The 26895-nt window shown below is 37.0% G+C and overlaps 2 protein-coding genes across 10 annotated transcripts in view; one reads left to right on the forward strand and one right to left on the reverse strand.

The window, feature by feature from the left end:
• The window catches only part of LOC141907699 (vitamin K epoxide reductase complex subunit 1-like), a 13356-nt gene extending 1419 nt beyond the window's left edge, over nucleotides 1-11937 (forward strand). For both annotated transcript variants that reach the window (XM_074797438.1, XM_074797439.1), the window contains 4 exons: nucleotides 10341-10465; nucleotides 10825-11032; nucleotides 11120-11229; nucleotides 11455-11937. In XM_074797438.1, coding sequence (XP_074653539.1) covers nucleotides 10848-11032; nucleotides 11120-11229; nucleotides 11455-11708 — 549 coding nt within the window. In that variant the 5' untranslated portion in view covers nucleotides 10341-10465; nucleotides 10825-10847 and the 3' untranslated portion in view covers nucleotides 11709-11937. The remainder of the gene's footprint in view (nucleotides 1-10340; nucleotides 10466-10824; nucleotides 11033-11119; nucleotides 11230-11454) is intronic.
• Nucleotides 1092-25472, reverse strand: LOC141907694 (uncharacterized). 8 transcript variants are annotated; one of them, XM_074797420.1, is made up of 33 exons: nucleotides 25291-25472; nucleotides 24422-24535; nucleotides 23886-23975; nucleotides 23373-23713; nucleotides 22944-23082; nucleotides 22260-22484; nucleotides 21470-21670; nucleotides 21146-21190; nucleotides 19901-19972; nucleotides 19237-19479; nucleotides 18336-18566; nucleotides 17721-17963; nucleotides 16779-17009; nucleotides 15537-16376; nucleotides 15288-15350; nucleotides 13777-13830; nucleotides 13575-13643; nucleotides 9902-9943; nucleotides 8911-9174; nucleotides 8277-8459; nucleotides 7908-7961; nucleotides 7074-7127; nucleotides 6487-6732; nucleotides 6029-6097; nucleotides 5786-5839; nucleotides 5133-5312; nucleotides 4651-4719; nucleotides 4353-4574; nucleotides 4020-4193; nucleotides 3380-3628; nucleotides 3047-3220; nucleotides 2652-2729; nucleotides 1092-2564 (listed from the first exon to the last, which is right to left on the reverse strand). In XM_074797420.1, exons 1-32 carry the CDS (start codon nucleotides 25349-25351, stop codon nucleotides 2695-2697), a joined length of 5331 nt encoding a protein of 1776 aa, XP_074653521.1. In that variant the 5' UTR covers nucleotides 25352-25472; the 3' UTR covers nucleotides 1092-2564; nucleotides 2652-2694. The 8 variants fall into 8 exon arrangements, with proteins under 8 accessions (XP_074653521.1, XP_074653517.1, XP_074653518.1 ...); XM_074797416.1 differs by having other exon boundaries at nucleotides 9650-9943; XM_074797417.1 differs by lacking the exon at nucleotides 21470-21670 and having other exon boundaries at nucleotides 9650-9943.
• Between the last annotated feature and the right edge of the window lie 1423 nt (nucleotides 25473-26895).

The raw sequence follows: 26895 nt of genomic DNA on the forward strand, positions 1-26895 counted from the left end.
GTATTCTACAAATTATTTATATATGGACCTTCGTGTCTGAAGCAAATAGATAAACAGATGTACGGTAAATGAATAATCAAGAAAACAAAACAAAAAATCCTGGTTTTAACGCGCAATCGACCCGCCGAAAAACATGATTTCTCAGAAAGAAAGTTAAATACTGACAAGTTTTGCTTCGCGAATCGATCTTTTTCTGACTCGTAGTTCGGCCTGAAGATGGACTTAATGTGCCGGGGAAATTGCACTTTCAGAGAACTCGATCTCCGCAGAGTTACTGGCCAGAAAGTGATCGAGTCGATTTCAAATGTTCACGGCCAAAAAGACTGGCAGGCACACACTATGATTCTGGCTAGTGCGCGTTCGTCTCTGTGACCGGAGTCCAAGGTTCGGGAGACCGGTCATCTATGTTGACGTACTTCACCAGATTTGTTTTGTTTTCGAGTTTCTCATTTGGGAGAATTTTCCTTATAAGACGTACCCTCTCCTGTGATTCTCGTTAGGATCTATCCTCGTCTAAGTAAGCGTTGGAGCGGCCCACCAGTCCTCGCTACAGTGATTTATGAAACTAAGAATTGTCCGTTATGGAAAATGGAGCTTCTTTCGCCTGATCCTCTTTTGAGCTTTGCTGATCTTTATTTATTTTTTGTAAATGGATTTGGGTCCTTTATCGATAGCTAACCACAGCCTTTTTCTATTGCATGGCTCCTCGAGACGTTTGCCTTAGTTTAAGTCGGGGTTAGGTTACGGGGGTGTCCTGGTGATTATGTGTTCATTCCTCGATCGCTCTTTATCCTTATCCCGAGATGAAGAAGTTGCGAATTGGGGCTTCATTTTATTTGTTGAAGAATAAAGAGCCATGTCTCAGCTGTCTTTGGACCCAGTTTTGCAGTCGGTCCAAAATGCCTCGAATCTTAAAATCTCTTCTATCCGATTGGTTATAGAACTAACGGCCAAGATTGATCTATTGTTTTCAAATGTAAGTCTTGAGCTCGTAACCTGGGTCCAACAGGGAGTTCCTTTCAGTACGGTAAGTCAACGGAATAGAAGGAATCTCCTCGAATCATATATCAATCAAGACGCTGAAAGAACTATTTGGTTTCATTGTTGCTTAAGTTTATTCATAATACAAATAGTACACCGTCTCTTTCATTTATGCAAATTATTTCTCAAGCGAGGATGCCACAAAGCTATAAAATAAGTAACTTCCCAAAACTATCTTCGCCACGCACCTGCAGACACCTTGCATATAGCAATTATCTATTTACATTTTAAAGCACCATTGGACCCATTAAAAAAATTGTTTTAATATTCAAATTTGCTCGGATATCGGCGCACGTGATTGGTTAAGATTATAACGGTTAATTATCTGTTTAAATAAATCTACTACGGAATGCCTCTTCTATCCTACGTATGATATAGTTTTTACAAACAAGTCAAGAATTAGTAGCATTTCAACAATCGACTTGGTAATTAAATGTCATACTTCATCAAAGAATCAAATAAGATTATAAAACCGAATAAGTTTGAAAACCCTGTTTACATTTTCCTCACAAATTGCTTTGAACACGACAGGAAACTCTCTGAGAATGATTACAAACTATATATGATATCAACTCTTCCTATTTCTGTATATTTACACAATTTTGATTGCCATCACGTATAATAAGTATAATAAAAATATTCAAAATTCGGAAACTGCAATGACCACCAGTTTCTAATGTAAACTATTTGAAATATTTCTGGTCTTCCAGTGAAATCTCGTTAAAATGAACTCAGAAAATCATCTTGAAATTTTGACCCAAATCAGGAAATATGAAAACGAACTATGGCTTACAACGAACTGAGTACGGTTGTAACAAGGTTTCACTGTAATTCCTATTTCCTCTTTTCTCAAGTGAATCTTTTGTTTAATCTACGGCTAAATCATTTTACGACTACATCAATCATTCTATCAACAAATATGTATCTCCTGAGTCAATCAGGCTAAACTATAGGTGACTAGACTATACACAAAATATCCACATCAAAAGTCTAAGCATAAACATCTTTTTTGGGGATTAAAAATCCCGCAATAACTATCAAAATGCTATTCAGCCAAAAATATGTAAAACGGTAGAAATATTAGAAAAGAGTAGAAATTCACAGTTCAATCTTCTTAAGAATATGATGTAGAAATTCTTCTTTTAAGTGATTTTGCCATTCTAAAATCTATAAATACAAATTTCTTTTTTCTAAATCAATTAAAATATTCCAACTATATCAGTGAGGTAAACAGTATTAACTATATGAAACGGATGAACGTCAGAAAATGATAACATTTTTTCACGAAAAATTCTTTTTTAATGGAAACATCTTTATAAGCGCATAAGACGTTTAGTGTACATCGAAAACATGGCGGGTGGCTCTTCAAATCAGAATGTCCTCTCTAGTGGCTCCTATATGAAAAGTTCTTTATCTTAGTTATCAGCAGTGTACACGCATCTAATCATATCAGTCATTAAAAAGCACACAGCTAAAAGCATCGGTGACTATTCCCTTGGTTATTGTGAATACAACACAATCAGCTGAAAAATAGAAGAAATTCATTGTTTATCTCCGACTAATTTTCACCATGATTAAATTAACAGTTTCGCAGTGTTTGTTTGGCTTACTGTTGTTATTTCATCGATTCATTCAATTGCGTTTTTCGTCCATTTATCCATCGACCAGAGTTTCTGGAACTGTATCCTCTACAAGATGAACAGTACAATTATATATCATTCACATTCGTCCAGGTATCAATTTAAAATTGCACCCTGCACCCCCTCAGACAGTCTGCAGCCTGTGCCCTGTCATTCAATACTTTAATTCTTCCAATTTTTGATCATCCATAGTTCAAATATATCCAAAACTTCCCCTGTGACTACAAACATCAGACATTAGAAATTCTTTCATCACATACTCAAAGGCGGATTGTCCAGATTTTAGTGGTACAGGGCTGCAGATAGATTGATATCAGCATAAAACGAGAGCTAGAGAGGGATGACATGTATAATGTAAAATCTACCTTCAGTGCTTTGAGGTTCCTCCAGATTTTCCAGTTGATTTGGGGCATTGTCAGTTGCATCATTTGGTTCGGCATCATTTGGTTCGGTGATCTCGGTTTCTAAGACCTCATCTGCAGTTGCTTGGGGCACTGTTTCATCTTCAGCAACACCATCTTCAACATATTCAACCATTTCTAAAAACGAACGCGTATTGAATAAGTTTCAACTAAAGTTTTTGCCTTTTTTTCCCAAACAAATGCCCTTTTCATTTTGTGCTACATCTAGCGTTGCCTCAGGATCCAAACCGAAATAACTGATACGATTCTGTACAACTTTTTGCACGATTTACCTACCTTCATTAGAGGGGAATCCATTGCACCATTTAGCACAGCGATAAGTTCGGTATCCTCCCATTCTTCTCCAGCATGAAGTCTTTTTGTGACATTTCGAATACCATTTAAGGATTGCGTAATACGGTCTAACACAGAAATACATGCAGCGAACGTATCGACTTCTGTGACGTCTCCATCTTCTACGTATGCGTCTACGCAGCTTCCTCGAACGGTACATTCCTTCGTTCGATTCCTCTTTCGGTTCCATTTCTATCAAGTAATAAAGATATGCGTTAAGACATAAAATGAGTAAGACCAGAGTTTCTGAAACTGTATCCTCTACAAGATGAACAATACAATTATATATCATTCATATTCATGCAGGTATCAATTTAAAATTGCACCCTGCACCCCCTCAGACAGTCTGCAGCCTGTACCCTGTCATTCAATACTTAATCATCATTCTTCCAATTATTGATCATCCACAGTTCAAATATATCCAAAACTTCCCCTGTGACTACAAACATCCGACATTAGAAATTCTTTCATCACATACCCAAAGGCGGATTGTCCAGATTTTAGTGGTACAGGGCTGCAGATAGATTGATATCAGCATAAAACGAGAGCTAGAGAGGGATGACATGTATAATGTAAAATCTACCTTCAGTGCTTTGGGGTTCCTCGAGATTTTCCAGTTGATTTGGGGCATTGTCAGTTGCATCAATTGGTTCGGCATCATTTGGTTCGGTGATCTCGGTTTCTAAGACCTCATCTGCAGTTGCTTGGGGCACTGTTTCATCTTCAGCAACACCATCTTCAACATTTTCAACCATTTCTAAAAACGAACGCGTATTGAATAAGTTTCAACTAAAGTTTTTGCCTTTTTTTTCCAAATAAATGGCCTTTTCATTTTGTGCTACATCTAGCCTTGTCTCAGGATCCAAACCGAAATAACTGATACGATTCTGTACAACTTTTTGTACGATTTACCTACCTTCATTACAGGGGAATCTATAGCACCATTTAGCACAGCGATAAGTTCGGTATCCTCCAATACTTCTCCAGCATGAAGCTCGTTTGTGACATTTCGAATACCATTTAAGGATTGCGTAATACGGTCTAACACAGAAATACATGCAGCGAACGTATCGACTTCTGTGACGTCTGCATCTTCTACGGTCCATTCCTTCGTTTGATTCCTCTTTCGGTTCCATTTCTATCAAGTAATAAAGATATGCGTTATAAAGACATAAAATGAGTAAGATCATCTCTGAAAACTAGATTCCACAAACCGGTATTGTCATCTGATATTTCATCTGCCACTTCATCAAGTGAGTTGTTTTCCTCCGCAGTCTCTTCAGCTAAAATAAACAAATACTTGTATCATTGGGAAAAGACTAAAACAAGTCGGCATCCAGTTGGACAGTGGTGCATAAGTCCAAAAATGGTCTTAAATCGTAAGACTTGTTAGCTCAAGTTGTTAGATTAGCTTTAGAACTAAGATGATCTAACACTGGTCATAAATCTAAACAATGAGTACGCAACAAGCCTCAGGTGCCAATTCTACAGTTCCTAGTTGAAAAACTTATTTGAAATTTAAATATCACACTCATCTCAGAACTGGGTTACCGGTATCTGGTCCGGAGGACAGCTTTTCTCATTGTGACTGTGATCATTTTATGAGTCACAAAACTTATTTTGGTTCACCTGAAATCACGTTATTGGTTTCCTCATTTTCGGAAAGTGGATACAAACACAAACCCTATAAACGTACCATCCTGTTTCGGCATCCTCGCACACCAATTTACACATTTCCTCGCGCGAGTGACGCCCAAAGATTTCCAACAGACGGGATTTTTATGACAGCGACGATACCATTTCATAATCGGAAACGATGAAGTGCATACGTACACGCACGATACATACCGCCCACTCCCCGCTCGAATAACACGACCTGAAAAATCAACACTAATTTCTAAATGATAGTAAAATAAAGTATTCAAATGATCAGCTTACAATTATTGATAGGTGAAAATAATCACAATCAGAAGAAAAACTATAAAAGTTAAACGTTTCTACTCTATTTACTTGAGATATTCTCAGTATCAGTAAACAGTTATGTACAGTCGTTCAGCAGAGTTTTATTGGGTATATTGTTATATGGAATCAACACTTGGATTCAATCAAATGAAATATCGATTAAAGCGATTACATCTCATTTTCATGGGTATAAAACAGTTTTTCGTGCAAACGTTTTCGGGATCATACCCCGTCATTAGGTGAAATACATGTGAATCAAATGGAAAAACTACAAATTTGTATAGACTTGTTACTAAAAGTACAATGCAACATTTTCTAGAATTTGTTTAGTTTAATCAAAGCCAAATTTGATAGTTTTCTATTTGAATATCGTTATGCATTACGTACGATCAGTTTTCAAATCAACCGAATTTTCCGTAGCAGTTTCTTCAACCATTGAATCTAAAACAGACAATATATCTTAACACTACACATTTGAATATAAAAGACAAAGTCATTATCGGACTATGGGGTCAGTTACTGAAAAGGGTTAGTTAAGTAGAATTTAGACTTCGCTAATGACAACAATCAACTCATTTCACTATATAAATTGTGAAGTAAGATATTGAAGTGTTTAGGGCAAAAACTAACCTTCAGTAGAGTCAGTAGGGGTTTGTTGAGCTTGAACTGGTTCATTATCATCATTCTCATCTTCAACGACTAAAATGAAGATAATGTCTGAATACATTGGACACCAAGGAATATACTTAATCAGTTATGGATCTGAGGCTTAATAACCCCACTGCATTTCAGTCAATAAATGGACTGAGGTTTAGTCAATAACCAACCAACGATTAGTTTACCAACTGGTAAATAACCTTTTCATATAAATGTCAAATAATTTTCTGGTTACAATAAAGGGTCATTCATTTATTACGTATGCATTAGGGGAGGGGGGAGGGGTCAGTGCAATTGCGTACTGTAATGCTTAATGTATATGAAAAAATGGCAGATTTTGCGTACAGAGGGGGGGTTGAAAAATTCAAATTTTATGCGTACGTAATAAATGAATGATCCCTAAAGCTAGTTTAACCCCTAATTAATCGTACCTAAATCAGCAGGAAGGTTTTCATCATTAGCAGGAAGGTTTTCATCGATTTCTAAACTATCTTCGTCTGCATGTCGTAGTTTACAGGCCCTCGCACAATGATAATATCGTCTCCCGAAATTTTTCAGCCAGCATCTCGATCTCATGTGACAAATCTTGTACATTCTGTACAATCTAAACGGTGACATCTTCAAGCAATAGTAAATACACCGGAGGAACTTTGGTACACGCCTTCGCACAACTACACCTGTATGACAAAAAGATTGACAGAATACAAACAACTCTAAGATGATGGTCGTTCCTACATTCAGGGCGGATCAAGGGAGCAAGATCTGATCTGAGAAAGGAAATCTGCAGCACTCTAATCAACTCAACCGTCATTGTTTTATTTTTCAATCTTAGGCAGATTTTGATCGGTTTTCTATCGATTCCAGATTCTCTTCTGGTACATCCACTTCAACCAGAGTGGCATAATTTGTTAACCTGATAGAAGTGGCCAGTAGAGACGGGAGTAATGCGGAATCGCTGCTATGCCTATACCGGAATACATTCTATCAGTGTAAATCTGAAAGTAAGAAAATTGCTTACGAGCGTTTTCAGGTTCAACCAATTCATTCTCAGCTTCTTCATCAGAACCGGCAGCTACAAAACATCAAAATGGCAAAAATCATAATAAATCAAGGTTTTTGATATAATAATGCGGTACGAACAATTCTACTGTTTACACACCTTTATTCAGATGATAACGACAACGATATAAACATCTGGAAGCGACTCTAAAACGCCTTGAATATTTTGCCCAACACCAATATCTAAAGCCACACTTCCTCATCCAATTTTTAGCCTGGATCATGCCCGTATTAAGACATTGAGCCATGCAGATAACAAACTGCTGCCGGCCCGGTGCGGCTGTTATCTCAAACAAGAAAATCTTCGAATGAATTTTCATGCGTTTTATGAATATGGACCAAAGTAATGCGCAAAAGCGTTAATAAAGTGCACCAAAATAAATAAAGACTAGTCAAAGTCTATGTTGTATATATAAAAACCCACAATCTCAACAAAAAATGAAGGAAATATCAGTTACACTGACGTTTCGGATATTACTTCAATCCAGCTTCAGAGACTTGTTTAAATTACTCATTTACCGGATGAAGCTACGCTAGTAGCAAAAGCTGGTACTTAAAATTAAATCTAGTTAACATTCAAAGTACGACCTGCCTTCACGTTTAGAGATTTATCTAAAAATCTCTCTTTCAGTTACCTCTACACAACATCTATGAAACATTTCTCTTTTAGTATTTGTTCATCCATGTTGTGGTTTTTTACATAATAAGTGCAATTTAGTATAGAATATGATATTCACTTTTGTTTATATAGTAAATGCAGCTTGTTTAAACTGGTTTAATATGAATAAATTACCTATGAATGAGTTTTCTGGTTCCACTGCTGTCTGCTCCTCATTTGTGTCAATTTCTTTAAATAAAAAATAAATCATCATACATCAAATGTTAGTGTAAATGAAAGCATTTCCCATACCCTAGGGTTTTTACTTTGAGTTAGGATGTGGTCACCTGATATGTACAAACAACCCCACATAGCCAGCAAGCGTTTTGATTGGTTTAGAGCTGGTCATCTGATGCGAACAAATGTAAACAACGCAGTTTACACTAACAACAGCGATACTGAATGCATAGTCAAAGTGCACATTTTGACTCGGACCGGTTCTACAGTTATTGGTCATCTTCAGGGACAATAAGGTTATAACATAACTATCTAAAGTATACGTACCATCAATGCGATGTCTACATCTGTACACACATTTGTACGCTTTATATCCAGCTTTACGCGCCCAACAGTATTTACTGTAACCACACTTTATGAACCATTTTGTCGCATAGTATTTAGTGATGTGTAAACAGTAACGCATACAGGAACGGAATCCATTGACTTCATCGGTCGCTTCATCATCAACTGAAACAGACAATATTTTTCAATGGTTAGCGTTAAAATCTAGTTTATGTAATTCATATAAAAAACTCATAATTTTAACGTTCAGTTTCAGAAAACTCTATTCATAATTCATAGTTAAGTTCAGTTTAGTCCTGCATCCTGGTAACTTAACTATACTGCTAATTGAATAGGTAAGATTTTAATAATGGCTCATAGAATCAAGTTGAAATGTCAATACTTTCTATGTTTTACTTTGTAATTCTGCGTCTTTTCTTCGATCGACTTTGACAGACGCTTGTCTGTAGAGACGAGCTGTACTGCCAAAATTGACAAGGTTAAAGCACCAAATATTCTTTCAAAATAAAAGTTCCAGTTTCACGAAAAGGTTGTAAACGCATAAATTTCGGTTTATTAGCTGCTGATTATTTGTTTCAACTTTTTCATGAAACTGGACCTCGAAGATAAATCTTACTCAAAGCAAAATTATCAGTGTCACCACCATCAGGGACAGTATCTTCAGTTTCTAAATTTTTATCAATATCCGCTAATACATCAGATATATCGCTAACGCGACATTTCATGAAACAAGATGAAAGTTTCGGTCCGAAATATCTCTTCCAACAACTCGTATCCGTCCTACATCTCTTCAGGACCATCATTAACTTTCGTTTAGTAATTCCTAAACATTTAGTTAAACATCTTAGGCTCAATGTTAAACGAGCATTTTCTGGACCAGCTGAAAATAACATTTCTACAATTACTCCGTGGAAGAAAATGTATACACGTTGTAACTTTATAGAAATAAAAAAGAGTCTGAAATGTTTAGTAGTTAATTGAATGTTTCAAATCGGTTTATCAAAATAGTCATATATAAAGTAAAGCTGTAGGGGAGATGTTTTAACCTGTGGTCAAATCAAAGATGAAGAGCACTTGAATGAGTTAACTTGATCTCATCAAAAGTATGAGTTTTCTCTTCTTATTTCCACTAGTGCAGAATAGCTTCATCAGGTGAATTCTACTGATAAAGCTACTATGCACTAGTAGAAAAAGTAGCAAAATCTCATGTTCTCGATTACATTAATCCATCCCCAAGTTTACTTAAGTAAAGTTACAACTGTCGCGGCAATACAGCGTTTAACGGATTCACAATCGATGATTTGGTTTAGCTGCAAACTTTTGAAATAAAACAAACATCATAAGATAAATCTTACTCAACGCAACATTATCGGTATCGCCACGACCAGGGACCGTATCTTCAGCTTCTATGTGTCTATAAATATCTGCTAATATTTCAGATATATCTCCAGGTTTCCGGCTACATTTCACAATGCAAAACATTCTCGGCCCGAAATATCTCTTCCAACAATAGACATTCGTCCTACATATCTTCATGACCAGGATCAACTTGCGTTTGGTAACTCCTAAACATTTAGTTAAACACTTTATTACAACGCGAGCCTTACTTGCTGTCGTTTGTCCAATTGCGGTTTCTGATTCTGGACCATCTGAAAGAATAACATTTCCATAATTAATCATTGCGGAAGAAACTGCCTGACGACGGCTAATAGTCTTTAGCAAAAAACGTCGCGCAAATATATAAACCTTTTACTCAAGAACTTTTCATCTTTGACTGAATTATTGTGGGATTTCTTTCATTCCTTTTACACGGATATCGTGTATCTTTTCGATTAAGTTATGAATAAATAAAATAATTCCATTTTCTTTTAATCGAAAGATGGTCGATGAAATTAAGGTCGTTGAAATAGACAGATATTGCTTAAAACCAATGCATGAAAACATTGTGAAAATACGAAGACAACCGATGACATTTAACAGAATAGAAATAATCTTTTCTTGTGTCTCCGCTGTTAAATGACTTATCGCATTTCACTGGTGTTTCAGCACATTATAGAGAGTCATGTGGTGCCAGACACAGCTATAAATAACACACGCACACAGCAGGCAACAGGTAGAACTAAATTGTCTTCATTCAGTCAGTAAGGAGCAAGAAATCAACACGCGCTCAGGTAAGATTAGTTCACTGTCGCTCATTCATAACAAACAACTCACAGCAAAATTACCGCATACTTTATGTATCAGACTAAATCCATCGGTTGAATTTTATAAGATGAATTTGAAAACTCATATCTTTAGAAATATTCAAACTTGCAACTAATCTTATTCATCTGTAAATTTTAATTCTTGATAACGATAATTCACGTCGTATTTTAGATAACTACTTCACCTGCCCAGTTCATCATATACAGATATTAGGCACACTGATTACAAGTAGAACGAAAATAGAAAAATATATTATCACTATTATATTTTCATGTGTTTTGCTGAATAAATTTGGACGAAATGACAAAATTTCAAAATTTTTCAGGATCAAGTCTATAAAGAATCATCATGGTGGTAAAAGTCGGAGAACTTTTCATGTCTAATGAGACCGATCATATGATGCTGAATTGTCTGGGTATTTTCATATCCGTGTACTCCTTGTATATAGAACTTAAAGCGTTTAAAGACAAGAATTACAGAGCGTTTTGTGACTTCAATGAACACATGAGTTGTACCAGAGTATTGACATCAAAGTATGTTTAAAAATAAAATATCAAATTTCAATCCGATCAAAGAAGTCATTAAGAGTGTGATTATCATATTATTTCATGTTTCTATAGATATGGACAAGGCTTCGGTGTTGTGGAAGTTCTGTTTGGAAAAGAAAGCTACCTCAACGTACCAAATTGCTGTCTAGGAATTGTCTTCTACTGCCTTCAATTAATCCTGGGTAAGTTAAACTAAAACTAGTCGACCTCGCTAAAGCCGCCCTAATTAAGGATGAATTATTCAAATGCAACTTACGCGTATAAGTAAATAGAATCGGAAATACAAATTGAGACTCAGTAGAGAGAACTAAAGTAATTTGACAACTGTCAAGGATATATTTTCAGCTTGACAATTTGAATAAATCTTGAGTATAGAATACTATAGTTAATGTGGTTTGTATTTACAGGTTCAATAGAAAGTGAATGGGCGATTTATCTGTTGGTTATAACATCGATAATAGCGTGTATCGGTTCGGTTTATTTGGGAACCGTTTTATTTGTTATATTGAAAGATTTCTGTCTCGTTTGTATTTGTACGTACATCTTAAACGGTTGCTTAATGTATCTTAACTACCAGAAATATATAGCTATGGATTTCATAGTATCGACACCGACTCAAGCCCCACCCCCACCGGTAATGAACATGCATCCTGAATACTAGAGTGTTTCCAAGTGTGATCTGATTTGTAATATTTCGTTTATAATTCAATTATCGGATGTCGTGTAATATTTGTACGAAGATTTTGTGAATAACGGTTATGGTGATGATAAGTGAACACACTCCCACCAGGTGGCGATACCAGTACCAGCCGATTGAAACTTCATAGAGCAGTATATCATTAAGTACTGATTTGAAGATGAAATTAGATTATTGTATTTTTTCGTTAAGTTTTCCACCACAAATGCTGCTAAAACTTGTATTAGTTTAATTGAAAATGAATAAATCATCTAGTTCTATATAAGACATAATTCGTAAGTAAATTTTACTTTTGTTTCAAGCGCATTCTAGATCAATGAAGATAAACAACTCAATAAAAGTGAACTAATCTCAAATATGAGATAACCACTGACGTAAACACTCTGCGCGTGTTGTAACAATACTACATTAATCCCACACTAAAGCCCGGCGCACACCCTTGCGATTGATCGTATGATCCTTTCATCGCATGGTTTTATCGCATCATCGTAAAGGTATGCGGTGGCATCCGGAGCCGATTTCATCGCATCATCGCTTCATCGCAACAAATCAAACTTGTTTGATATTTTGCATGTGATTTTTCCGTGCGATGAAAATCGTAAAGGTGTGCGGGCTACGCTGTCGATGTTCAGAACGAACATTTTTAGTAGCCAATCGGAATTAACGATGAAGCAATCACGGGATGTTCAAAATGGCGGCTCAGTCACGTGATTGAATCCAACTCGAGGCCCTCATAAAAAATCGCAAAGGTATGCGGGAATGATGCGATTTTCGTCGTGTCATCGCATGCGATGATACGATGACACGATGATCGCAAAGGTGTGCGCCCAGCTTAAGACCGAAAAATCTGAAATTTTTCTTAAGCAAGCTGATAGTCATCTTCAGGAATACTGTATTCTTGAAGATACAGTTATATAGTATTTCTAAAGATTAGAAAACACTCTATTCCCCAAAGATGACTATTTAGAATATAGTCAAATCATAAGATAAAGCATTAGCTCAAGGAAGTATTTTGGACTTTTTCATTCTCAGTGCCATTGATTTTTATATCATCAAATATCAGATTTCTGCTGTTGTACGGTACTGGACAGTCATGTGGATGTGAGTTGATGGTTTTCTATCAAGGTGACATGTTGATCCCTCTTCATCATAAACTACAGGTGTTTTACGAGAGAGACAAAAGCCAGGTATAAAACAGCCGTGTGTCTGTGTAGCTATTATTACCACGAGCAACAGCAGCAGCTGTGCTGTCACAGAGAGACTGCGGCTGTTCTTGACATTTTAGAGAAATTACTGCTGAATATGAATATCAGCCACACACAAATAGATTGTGAACTGAACGAATTACACAGTTCTACATATTCTAACAATTTCAGCTAAAACTCTGTTGAAAACACAGTTTTAATTGGCTTCAAGAAAGTTGAATCGAATTCTTAATATCCTAGTTCAGAATTCTAAACAGGCAGCAAGAGATTCAATAGACTTGAGAATCAAAAACAAGTGAAGAACCCAGCTCTTTAGTTGTGAGTAAAAATGCGAAAAGGGCTGGTTCCATTTTCATGGTTTAGACTTAAGACCAGTCTAAGACCAACTTGGCCAACCATTTTTGGATATAAGTCCTGATGTGGAACTGGCCCTAAAGGTTTAGATAAACAAGTCTAAATTTACTCCAGGGTCTAGTGTCACGAAAGAGTTAAAGCTTAAAACGGTTAAGTTTAATTCATATCCTCAATGACAACAAGAAGTAACAAACAGTGACTGAACAAAAAATTGTGAGTTTAACTTCTTTGTGAAACTGGATCCTTCGTTCTAAACATAGAGACCTCTTACCTTCACTCAGTTCATCATTGCTTTCTTCGTTTTCCTCTCCATCAGCAGACGGAACTTGCGATTCTTCATCTATAAAAAAAAGAAGAATATTTTGTAATGCATGTGGTTGAGATTGGCTAAGATTGTGGCTAAGATTGCCACATCAAATAGTCCAGGTTCTGAGTAAAATAAGCAAGACCGCTGCTAATGCTTAAAAACTAACCTTCAGATTGTGGTAAATTGTCTTCGATCGATTGTTCCGGTTCGCTGTATTCATCTATAATATACAAACAAAACTTGAAATTAAAGACATGAATGATGATCGGTATTTGGTAATCTTTTATTGGGATGTTTATCGTAACTATCGCTTCCATCTTGAGTTGTATATTTCAAGTCTGACATGAGAAATCCAATCAGTACTTAGTAAGTCCGATGATGGCTTATAGTATTTAGCCAAAATTTTGCTCGAAATATATATCATTTTACTAATAGAATTTTTCATTTTTGGCTAAATCTATTGTGGGATTGCTTTCGTCATTCATCTTACACGGATATAGCGTATCTTGTCCACTCATTTCAAGACTGATATTTAATGCAGCGAGATGATGCCCCAAGAACTATACTACATAAAACAAAGGCCGCTAGAATATTCATAACAAGTGAAAGACTGTCAAAACAGTACCCACTAAATAGAGTGATAGATATTGCGATTTCTCCTGACGATTATTCAAAAATACTCCAGTTAATATTTCTGCATATGACTACATTAAGTAGACATACCATTGATTTTGAAGGGTCTGCACTCGGGCAGACATTGGTATACTCTGTATCCGAGAGTTTTCATCCAACAAGAAGGGAAGAGCCCACACTTTTTCTCGGCGTAAGCAATTTTTGACAGAGTAACATTCGAACATTTATTCATACAAGAATCAAATTTGTCGATAAAATCTGTGGACGAACAAAAACAGTATAGGAAAATATTGCAAGGCTGCATCTATAAAGCGATCAATACATTCATACGTGTTTGACAGGAGGACATTTCCAACTCAGGGACACAGTTCAACATCTAACCTGAGAACTGTGTAATGTACAGGCATTCTTACTTACATATGAACATGCTGGCCCTGAAAGATGTAGAAACTTGATCCCCTTAATAGCCAGGGGCCAGGGGCCGGTTCCATAGACAGGGCTTAGACTTAAGAACGGTCTAAGACTAACTAAGTTCTATAGCCAATCTAACAACTTAAGACCAGTCTTAAGGTTTAAGACCACTTTTGGTCTTAAGTCTTGACTATGGAACCGACCCCAGTTGCACAGTCGTGACTTAAGTCCAAAAGTGGTCTTAAATCTTAAGACTGGTCTTAAGTTGTTAGATAGGCTAAAGAACTAAGTTGGTCTTAGACTGGTCTTAAGTCTGAGCCATAACTATGCAACCGGCCCCAGGTCTCATTTGCAAGATACAATCAATTCTAGCATAGGTATGGAAGTAAGCCGAGGACTGCCTGCGCGTACCAACTTTTAATCATTCCCTTAATCATGAATATACGTATGCCAAATACATAGAATTATACATTTGATAAACAGACAAAAATATATCGAAAAAAGATCCAATACTTTTGAAACATGTTTCAGGTATTTTCAAAACAAAGTTTCCATGCAATATTTATGAGGAATCCTGGAAATGAAAACATGCAATTCTAGGACACAATTGTGGGAGCAAAAAAAGAGACAAACCTTCTTCATCAGCTGATGGCGAATTTTCCTGTTCTTCCATTTCAGAATCTTCTGTTGGGTTTGCTATCAAAAAAGCATAACCAATCATTATTTACTGATCTACAGGGTCCAGTTCCACAGTTCTGAGTTAAGATTTGACCATGGGTTAAAACATTGAAAATGAACTAACTTTAACTCAGAGTTAACTCTAACTCACAACTGTGGAACTGGGTCCTGATCTACTAATCGAAATGAAAAGCAAACACTCACAATTTTCAGAGAATTCATTAGATTCAATGATGTTCCGGTCATCGGGATATTCAGTTAACAAAGCAGTGGTGACAACTTCTTTCATATCGAAATCTTTGTGACCAATGCATCCGATTACACAACGAATCGCTCTAAAACCTGCCTTTTTGATCCAACATGCACGCGATGTACCGCATTGAGCTATCCATTTCAATATCTTACGCTTTGATCTTCCGAGACATCTCAATAAACAACGAGTATAACCACGTCTCCCACGTCTCCCACATCTACGGCGTCTACGTCTACGTGTTCTTCTACGTCTACGGGTTCTACGTCTACGTCGTCGGGTACTTCTTCTGCGTCGGTATCTACGTCTACGGTACCTGCGTCTGCGGACACGGTATCTACGCCTGCGGACACATCTTCTTCTGCGGACACGGTATCTACGCCTGCGGACACGGTATCTTCTTCTGCGGACACGGTATCTTCGTCTGCGGACACGGTATCTTCTTCTGCGGACACGGTATCTACGCCTGCGGACACATCTTCTCCGTCTGCGGACACGGTATCTTCTTCTTCTGCGGACACGGTATCTTCTTCTGCGGACACGGTATCTACGCCTGCGGACACATCTTCTTCGTCTGCGGACACGGTATCTTCTTCTTCTGCGGACACGGTATCTTCTTCTGCGGACACGGTATCTTCTTCTGCGGACACGGTATCTTCCTCTGCGGACACGGTATCTTCTTCTGCGGACACGGTATCTTCGTCTGCGGACACGGTATCTTCTTCTGCGGACACATCTTCGGTATCGTCTTAGTGGTGAAGTCTTGGATGAGGCTAACTCTGGTATCATATCACCTGTAATCATTGAATGACATAAACAAATATTCAAATGAAAGACAACAAAAAACTAGTAAATAACTTTTTATATATTAAAACTGGATCCAGTTTCAAAGTTCTTGGCAAACATTCACGGTTGTCAGGTCATGAAGTATCTTGAGTCGAAACATTGAAAATTTACTATTTCCAAGTAAACGAACTAAACTAAGGACCGCACAACTGCATCCAGAACTGCAAAATTGAGTCTGAACTGCGGAACTGCGTCCAGAAGTGCGGAACTGGGTGCAGAACGAACTGCGGAACTGAGTCTAGTTCTGCAGAACTGGGTTCTGTCTTATCTATTTATATCAGTGCACGTTCGTGCAAGGTGCATCACATAAATAACAAAGTATGAATGATTCTAGTTTAAAACTAACCTACCTTCAACTTTGGTCATTTCCATATTGTCAATCATCAACCGATTTTCAATACGTTTTCGACAGCTTTTAAAACAATGATAAGCTTTCTTGCCGATTTTACCGATCCAACATTGTAGATTAATATTACACTCGATTCCCCATTTTATCAATTTCAATCGACCCAAGTGGGCGCATCTGCCCAAACATTTCACGAAGTGGCTTAAATTGTCTTCATTGAGTGCAGCAACAAATTCTAAATGTGCGAGAGTGAATTGTACATGGCGCGCTACCCATAAACAGCTTACAACAATCCACAACCAAAACCCAGTGCAGTGATAAGTAGATAATTACAGTGTTCCAGTTCTACGGTTCTCACTCAAGAGTTAAACACATTCGAAACAAACTAGTCCAAACTGAAACTGACCATCAACTCAACAATCACACCTAACATCAACTTTCAAGTCAACTTTCACTTAAAATTTTAAGTCAAATTTAACTTCAACTCTGAAGACACAGTGAAATTCAACTATAGAGCGAATTTCAACTCAGAAATTAGAACAATGGAACTGGATACTGTGTTATACTATAATATATACTGTTAATGTGATTGTGTGCTATAAATATGATTACATAATGTGTTTTTATCTTTCTCGTGTCATTGAACTGTAACATTAAACTTCATCGCTTCGAAGATTTGTACCCATCACTAATAATAATGTTGTCTCTAGTGTAACATGAAACATGTTGTATTTCTAGAAGTTTTCACTCACAGTTCAATGGCCACAAAAGTAAATAAATTGGGATCAGTAGCTCAAAAGGTGATTAGTCAACCAATGGATAACTGACATACAGATAATAACAATTACAACTGGCTTGTTACTACCATATAGTATTTATCCAATGATTAACATAAACCAACTTTTAAGCAACCGCCCCTCCCCCGTCATATTGATAAAGTTCTGACCTTGAACGGCAGTGACCTCCACACTACCATGACGGGAGTTCATCTCATTGTCTTCAACGATGAACAAACACCTGCTGACGCATTTAGCAGCTTTACGCCCAATTTTTCTCAACCAACATTTGTAATCGGTGCGGCATTTCGCAAAGTATTTCAGCATTTTCCAGTGACTTTTTTTCAAACATCGTCCCATACATTTCAGGAATTTGTGCTTATTTTCTTCATTAAGTTCAATGAGTTCCGAATCTGTAACAAAATCAATATTTTTCACTCATATTCTACACACTAAGAATCAACTCATTCACTGTCGCCATAGTTCTTCCCATTTTCAACTATCTCGTAGTTGGCACTGAAACTATTTAGAGAATGAAGCTGAGTTTGTTCACACTATCTGCCAATCATTCGTGTGTCCCAGTACAACTATCTTAGCAGTGAATAACCCCTTGAGGGTTTTAACTGCGTCCAGAAGTGCGGAACTGGGTGCAGAACGAACTGCGGAACTGAGTCTAGTTCTGCAGAACTGGGTTCTGTCTTATCTATTTATATCAGTGCACGTGCGTGCAAGGTGCATCACATAAATAACAAAGTATGAATGATTCTAGTTTAAAACTAACCTACCTTCAACTTTGGTCATTTCCATATTGTCAATCATCAACCGATTTTCAATACGTTTTCGACAGCTTTTAAAACAATGATAAGCTTTCTTGCCGATTTTACCGATCCAACATTGTAGATTAATATTACACTCGATTCCCCATTTTATCAATTTCAATCGACCCACGTGGGCGCATCTGCCCAAACATTTCACGAAGTGGCTTAAATTGTCTTCATTGAGTGCAGCAACAAATTCTAAATGTGCGAGAGTGAATTGTACATGGCGCGCTACCCATAAACAGCTTACAACAATCCACAACCAAAACCCAGTGCAGTGATAAGTAGATAATTACAGTGTTCCAGTTCTACGGTTCTTGTTAAAATTTCACTCAAGAGTTAAACACATTCGAAACAAACTAGTCCAAACTGAAACTGACCATCAACTCAACAATCACACCTAACATCAACTTGACACAGTGAAATTCAACTATAGAGCGAATCTCAACTCAGAAATTAGAACAATGGAACTGGATACTGTGTTATACTGTAATATATACTGTTAATGTGATTGCGTGCTATAAATATGATTACATAATGTGTTTTTATCTTTCTCGTGTCATTGAACTGTAACATTAAACTTCATCGCTTCGAAGATTTGTACCCATCACTAATAACAATGTTGTCTCTAGTGTAACATGAAACATGTTGTATTTCTAGAAGTTTTCACTCACAGTTCAATGGCCACAAAAGTAAATAAATTGGGATCAGTAGCTCAAAAGGTGATTAGTCAACCAATGGATAACTGACATACAGATAATAACAATTACAACTGGCTTGTTACTACCATATAGTATTTATCCAATGATTAACATAAACCAACTTTTAAGCAACCGCCCCTCCCCTGTCATATTGATAAAGTTCTGACCTTGAACGGCAGTGACCTCCACACTACCATCACGGGAGTTCATCTCATTGTCTTCAACGATGAACAAACACCTGCTGACGCATTTAGCAGCTTTACGCCCAATTTTTCTCAACCAACATTTGTAATCGGTGCGGCATTTCGCAAAGTATTTCAGCATTTTCCAGTGACTTTTTTTCAAACATCGTCCCATACATTTCAGGAATTTGTGCTTATTTTCTTCATTAAGTTCAATGAGTTCCGAATCTGTAACAAAATCAATATTTTTCACTCATATTCTACACACTAAGAATCAACTCATTCACTGTCGCCATAGTTCTTCCCATTTTCAACTATCTCGTAGTTGGCACTGAAACTATTTAGAGAATGAAGCTGAGTTTGTTCACACTATCTGCCAATGTATTCGTGTGTCCCAGTACAACTATCTTAGCAGTGAATAACCCCTTGAGGGTTTTGATAGCTTCTGGAGTCAATTTTCCCAGGGTTTCAATAAATATACGCCCAAAACCTTTAAGAGGTTTTGAGAAGGATCAACTACTCATGGTGGCAGAACTGAAACTATGAGTTACATGTAGTGGCAATGGTAGTACAACCGGAACTATGAGATATTTCTATCAAATTAAAACATGTTAAAATGAATTAATTGAAATTGTATTGAAATAACTACCTTCTGGTTCACTATTCAGTTCGATGTCATTTTCATTTTCTGATTCCGGTTCAATTTGATTTTCATCAACTTCTAAAAACAAGAATGCATTTAATTGAAAACTGAACTGGTCATAAGTTGATGATCACCTCGTGAAACACTGAACAAAATTCTGCGGCAAAACAACATAGTTACTGAAGAATAATGGACTTCCTTGACCGCAACTTTGACAAGCAGAGATTCGATCCTCTCATGCTGGCAAGCGAGGATCGACCAGGTGCACCAGTGGTCATTCTTTTGAGCTTCGATTTCTTCTATATTGCGATCAAAATCAAATAATTTTTTCTCTGGAGTCAATTAACTATTGTTCATAAATACATCAAACTCAAAGAATATCATAGCAAAGTCAAGAATATCTGTTTAGAGGCTTGTATGAGTTGAAAAATCCAGAATTCGAAGTTGATTGAAAATAAATGTATGACTGACGCCTGCTGGCGGCTTAAGCTCGATTTATGAGTTGTGTGTCGGAGTTAAAGATCTTTTTCATAGAAGCATCTAGAAAAGACTGATGTCTGAATTGTAACAGGATTACTAACCACGGAATTTATAGATGCACTTGTTGAGACATTGAAGAGCCTTCCAGCCAAGTTCTGACATCCAGCAAACCCTATTAATTTTACACTTTGAGAACAACTGCATAGCTTTATACAGATCTATACCACAGCACCAGGCCATGCAATTCACATCTAAAACAACAGCCAGTAACAATCATAATTCAAACCTAATTCATCCCACGGAGAAACTGAGTTTGCATGCGTACAGATTTTGATTTGTGACTGTTCAGGGCTGCCAACCACTATAATAGTATTATCAGCAGTAAGTTGAAATTTGTTGAGTAATATTTCATCGAAATATAAAAGACAATGCGATCAATAATCAATAGGGGCAAGAAAAAGCCTCAATTTCTGTTATACATCGAATGTTGAATCAGTATTTCTCAAGCCAAAACCACGGAAAAGTTGGCAGCTCTCTGTTCGTCAGTTCATCGTCTGTGGATATACATGTATCTTGGTCTGCGATGATGGGGGAATAATGACAGAAGAAAGTGTTCATTTCATTCATGTATCATGCAAGAAATGAGAAATAGCTAGTAGGGACTTAGATATGAAGGTAACATTCTATAATGAGTACACTTGTAGCAACCTAAATACAAGCTTAGCAAGATACATAGATATCAAATATTCAGGGAATGAGAAATGCTCTTACCTTCATCATTGTTTTCCTCAATTGTAGGTAAATTGTCAAAACCATCTGTTAATATAAAAATAAGAAATTCTTACACTATCACAATTTGAAATCGTTATCATTATCATTTTCATGAATTGAAAAATTTTGAGATAAGAGTTTAGGGTAGTGAAAGATATTTGTAGAATGCTTGGAATGTCACAATAATGAAATATCTTGTCAGTTACACACAGATTGGTCGATGTTTACCACTGGATAAATATTGAAAATTCAGCTTTAATTTTAACTCATCTTCTGAAACTCTTAAACAGATTTTTCAGCAACTGACCCCTGGTATAGAACTACCTTTTCTTATTAACCATGTTGTCATACACCTTGGATAGCAAAACATTACTCCCAATCCAGCTAGTTTCAACCAACACTTGAAACTTCTTTTGCATTTTACACATTCATGAATTACTTTGAGTATTTTCTGCGGCAAACATTTTGACATGCAGCAAATGAATCTTAAGGTGCGAGAGTATGGTCCACTTTTAGGTTCAGCAACTACAGAAATATAGGAAAAATGTGCCAGCACAGTAACTGTCTACGCAAGCAAGATCGAAGTTTTTGAAGAAATGTTCTATCAAAGCTTTTTTTGTGCTCTCGCAATTTTCGAAGTTACAAATGTGAGAATAATTATAACATGCATCCGGCATTTAACAATGCAGTATTTGAAATGTCTAAAATAAACTGGAGAAATTCATCTATTTATGAATCCCAAAAACAAACTATGGACATACAGCAGACTGCACTTGCCTTGGATCTTGCGGGACCAGGCAAGGAAGCAAGCAAATTTGGGGGCAGTCGGAGTGGCGAAGGTTGTCAGTCATCTGATCACAAATTGGAGCAGGAAAATTTCAAAAATTTTATCCAGCAGGGCATGTGATAATCGAAGGCAGTATTTAACTGTATGATCATATTTTGTGACTGGGTCAATCCGAATAAAACACTGGATCCGGTTCCATAGTTGTGGCTTAGAGTTAACTCGGAGTTAAGATTAGTTCATTTTCAATGTTTTAACTCGGGGTCAAATCTTAACTCACGACTGTGGAACCGGGCCCTGTTGTATCAACTGTTATATATTATAACTCACCCGTGGTGACAAGAGCCTTGCGTTTAACGTAACAACGAGGGTGACAGAATAATGTTTTCATGCCAGTTCGTTTCAGCCAACACGGGAACCAGTAACGACACCTCTTGAAATAGTGAATCATTTGTATCTTCGGTCGTCCTAAACACTTCGCCATACACTTAATGAATTTATATTTACGAAGGGCACTATCATCGGTGATCGCTTCTAATTCATTGGAAGACTCTTCTAAAATCATAAATTGAAAGAAGTGAAATCATAGAAGATATACACATTGTAGTTGAAACAAAGTGTGCAAAATATCATGGGAACAAGTACCAACTGCTTCAAACTGTAATCAATTGGGATAAGCGATTTCAGTTAGATACCCCAGTAATGTAAATTCAATAGATATTCCATTGCAAAGGCTCAAAGATTTGCATTTTGTAACTGTTAAGAAGACTGGTAGTACATTGCAGGTCAAATTGATGACAAAAAATACACGCTTTCGTTACTAGTGCATAGTAGCTTCATCAGGTAAGACATTTGTACTTTTGAGTGAAGTACTTTTATAATGGATTCAAGTTGAAACCCTTGGAATTTGATTTCTTTTCTCTGATCAGGACTATGGGCTCTTTATTTTATGGTTTTAAACACTATAGAAGGGGAGCCAAGACATTAGTTTGACTGGGTATTTAGAAGTGCTACCTGGTGTCTGCGCATCAGTGATTTCTAAAACAGAGTCATCCATAGCAGAAATGCGACGAATTTTGATACAACCTCCTAAACAGTTCAACGTCATTTTAGTCAGAGCTTTAAACCAACATAGCACCCTGCGTCTGCATATCTGGAAAACAGAAACACTCAGTTCAGGTACATTCTGTAACACATCTATATTCAAAATCATCAGAACATCGAAATTGTAGTTTAATCGAAAGAACTAGAAATTATTCTGATTTTGAGAGTATTTCGATATTTTTGGGAGAAGTTGAGCTCTTCAAAAGAGTAGAAACTACTCTCAAATAGTAGTCGTATTCAGGTCTGTGTATGATGTAATTAATCACAAGTGTCTTAAAGAGCAATCTGTATTTATTCTGAATAAGGCACTGTATATGGAAAATGATAAAGATAACTGACCTTGACTGCGTGACGAGCGACGATCATTGATCTGACACCGCATCTCACCAAACAACGCAGATATCCATTCATAGCAACTTGATTACTGAATGCTTCATCTAATATCAGCGATAGAGCCTTCTCATCATCGGACATCACCATTAATTCCTCCTGATTATCGGGCTGCTCCTGATCATCCTCTGTGCTGTCAGGTTGCTCCTGATTGTCCTCTGTGTTGTCAGGTTGCTCCTGATTGTCCTCCATGTTGTCAGGTTGCTCTGGATTCTCTGCATTATTGGGCTGCTCCTGGTTGCCCTCTGTGACATCAGGTTGCTCCTGATTTTCAATTTCAGTTGCTGCGTCTATGAAAATACCAACAAAACAAATTTTACACACCCAACATTTTCTCAGAATTGCAGAACAAACAAAATCAAAAATCGATATTCATGAACTTTAGGATAGCGAGCAATTCTAATAAAGGGGATCAAAAACCATCAGAGAATTAGAAATGATTTTAATCAAATTAATCTGTACCTGTTTTGTCGACAGCATTCTCAATATCACGAGGGGTCTGTTCAGGAATGTTGTTCGCTTCTGAAGAAATTTGTTCATCTTTCGACAATCCTATACATGAACACAGAAATAGATAATAAAAATACAAGTCTCAAGACTCTGTGTAGATAAATGAAAAAGAGTCAAAATCTTTATGAGATAGAATCCATTAAATTGAAACGAAGATTTGGCACTTGACAAATACAGCCATCATCAAATGGAATGATGGTCAATAACCAACTCATTGTGGTTTCATTTTGATAAATCTTACATGTAACACACGTTAGCACATTATTAGAATTCAATTGTGGCACTTTCGCAAGGCTACAGGGCATGTCTCAACCATAACACTATTCTTTCATAACACTAGCATCACACGGTGGAAAGGTGACCCAAACATGAGTAAAAAAAATCACTTTGTTATGTAAAACTTAGTTTAAAATAGAAGCCCCAAAACGTCAGACTCCAGCTCTCGTCGTCAAGCAACGATCATCGACGGAACAATGGCTTCTGCTTACCTGTTCCAGCTTGAGGAGGTAATTCGGCCTGTCCATCGATAGCAGGACCAGGAATATAGATCAAAGTCTCTTCGTGAATGTCTTCCTCGACAAGGGGTTCATTTTTATCGTTTTCTGGAAGATTGAAAAGTTTCAATTAATAAAAATTGAATCGAATTTAGTGCCGGTGCCATTTATTTCCGCATCCACTCGACCTTGAGTTTGCTGAACTAGAACACTGGAATAGGGCCCGGACCACCAGCTTCCGGGTTGTCCAATCACCGCATTCGTTAATTTTTTTCCTATAAAATGAGCGTTATTTTATTCTGATAGGAAAAAACAAATATGCTCTCCGGGTACGGTGACGCCCAAAAATTATCTAAAACAATGCAAAATCTACCAAAAACAAAATATGATTGTAGAAATCGAGGACTCAATTCAGTACTCTGAGTCTGAGTCAAATCTTTGACTCAGGAACTGCGTGCACCTCAAATAAGAACTCGGGGCCTGAGACTGACGTGCCGGAAATAAGAAATAATCACATCGTGGTAAAAATGCGTCATTTTTGCCATACACTATATTTTAATTATAGAAACAGGCCCCAACGACCACGACTGACGAAGGCTTTTACGATTTGACAGAAAATTCTATTTCAGTTCATGCAGAAAGATGATACATAAACGAATCGTTTAAAAGTTAAAAATTATTAAAACACTACAATTCACGTTGTACAAAGTGCCGAAAAAAATCATGAGTAAGTCTAAAGAATTATTGTTCATGTATATTCTGTCATTAAAACCCCGGCACGAGGATTGTGCCCTCCAAAAACAAAGAAAAAAAAACTAAAAACAGAAATCATCATTATGAGTGAAATAAAATCTACGGCTTACCTGCCGAGTGACCCCCTGTGACCAGGAAGAACCCCAACACAAGAACGTAAAGTACGTTCATTCTGCCAGGGTAGGAAGGTGTGGCTTCTTAGATTCAAACAAGGTCTTCACTGCGACAATTATGCGGTGCTGATCATCTATCCGGGCAATCACAACTGCCGGCAAATGCGACCGCTACAGACCCGGGCATCGCTTTTTATTTGCGATGTAACTTCCTTGTTCAGTCATGTGACTGCTTCTCCGTACCAATCAGGGTTACGGAATATATTCTATGAGCCTAGCCCCGGATAATGAGACACGCCTTGCGCCGCGCTAGTTCGTGACAATCGATACATTTCGCGGCCGTGGAGAAAGGAAAGAATTGACTACCCGAATTTCTACAGTTCCATATTTTGTACAGTGCCCTACGACAAGAAGATGTGTAGCTTTTTGTTGGTTTAAAGATCCAATTTGGTCTTTGATAGATATACTACACAATTTTCCCGAATGTTCTTGTGTATATTTTTCTATCATATGGAATCCTAGAATTAGAAATAGCGATTCAGGAATTACACGAAACTACGAATCTATTCTATAATAGCGGCTAATGTCTCAAACGTTTGGTTTTACCATTGGCTCTATACTAATTGCTATCGCTCAGAGGTTATGTTCATCTCATTTCAACTCACGTTTATTGAGCGAATAAACGACATGATCAACATAGAGCACCAGTCTCTAGAACTCCGTTACCCGGGTTCGCTGCGCGATAAAAGAAACCTTTTTTATTTGATAGACTACATTATCATCTATCAATCTCATAATCTTATTTCACAGTTTTCTTTATTTTCCACATACCTCACGGGACGGACCGGGTATAGACAAGAAGAAATACAATTCATTTTCGATGATTTTCTTGCGGGGGGAAATAATCATAATCACAAGCAGATTATCATCTCGGGGTCACGAGTGAAATACAAATCACTATGATTACATCTATTTGAATTCTATCTATACACGAACAATACCTTATCCCCATCCCTAAACGCTTTGCTTTCAATTTCCTCGTAAATATAATTAGCTGGAATAGAATTTGACAAAAAGGCGATGCGGAAATACTTCGTATAGGAGGACAGGGAAATTTCAAATAATTGTTGACTGCTTTGTGCCGATAACATGGTGGTACATTGATGCGAAAATTGTCGAAAATTAAGCGTTTTATTTGTACAACTCTTTTTAATCGTTGAACGCGGAAGTGTAGATATTCAAATTGAACCTGCATTTTATAATTAACGATCTAGAAATATATGTTTTTGATGATGTTCTGTGTGCATGACTTTTTCGAATGAATGGCTTTGATTAAAAGTATCCGGTTGAAACCCGGTCGTGTCAATTCCGTACGAGCAAATAATATATATTTATGGACATGTATTTTGATTATTGTCCAAAAAGCAACATTGGAAAACGGGCTATAAATTGGGCGAATTGTCGGCAAACCGTGAAACTGCAGCGGTATGCCCATAATACCGAACGGTCGGTTGTGAGGCCACAAAACCTTGTCATTTTTTATGGTTTTATTTTTAATAACGGTGTGAAATCGTACACGAGATCATCAAATAATGTACAGTA

Source organism: Tubulanus polymorphus, chromosome 6, assembly GCF_964204645.1.
Source record: "Tubulanus polymorphus chromosome 6, tnTubPoly1.2, whole genome shotgun sequence".
NCBI classification, from domain to species: domain Eukaryota; kingdom Metazoa; phylum Nemertea; class Palaeonemertea; order Tubulaniformes; family Tubulanidae; genus Tubulanus; species Tubulanus polymorphus.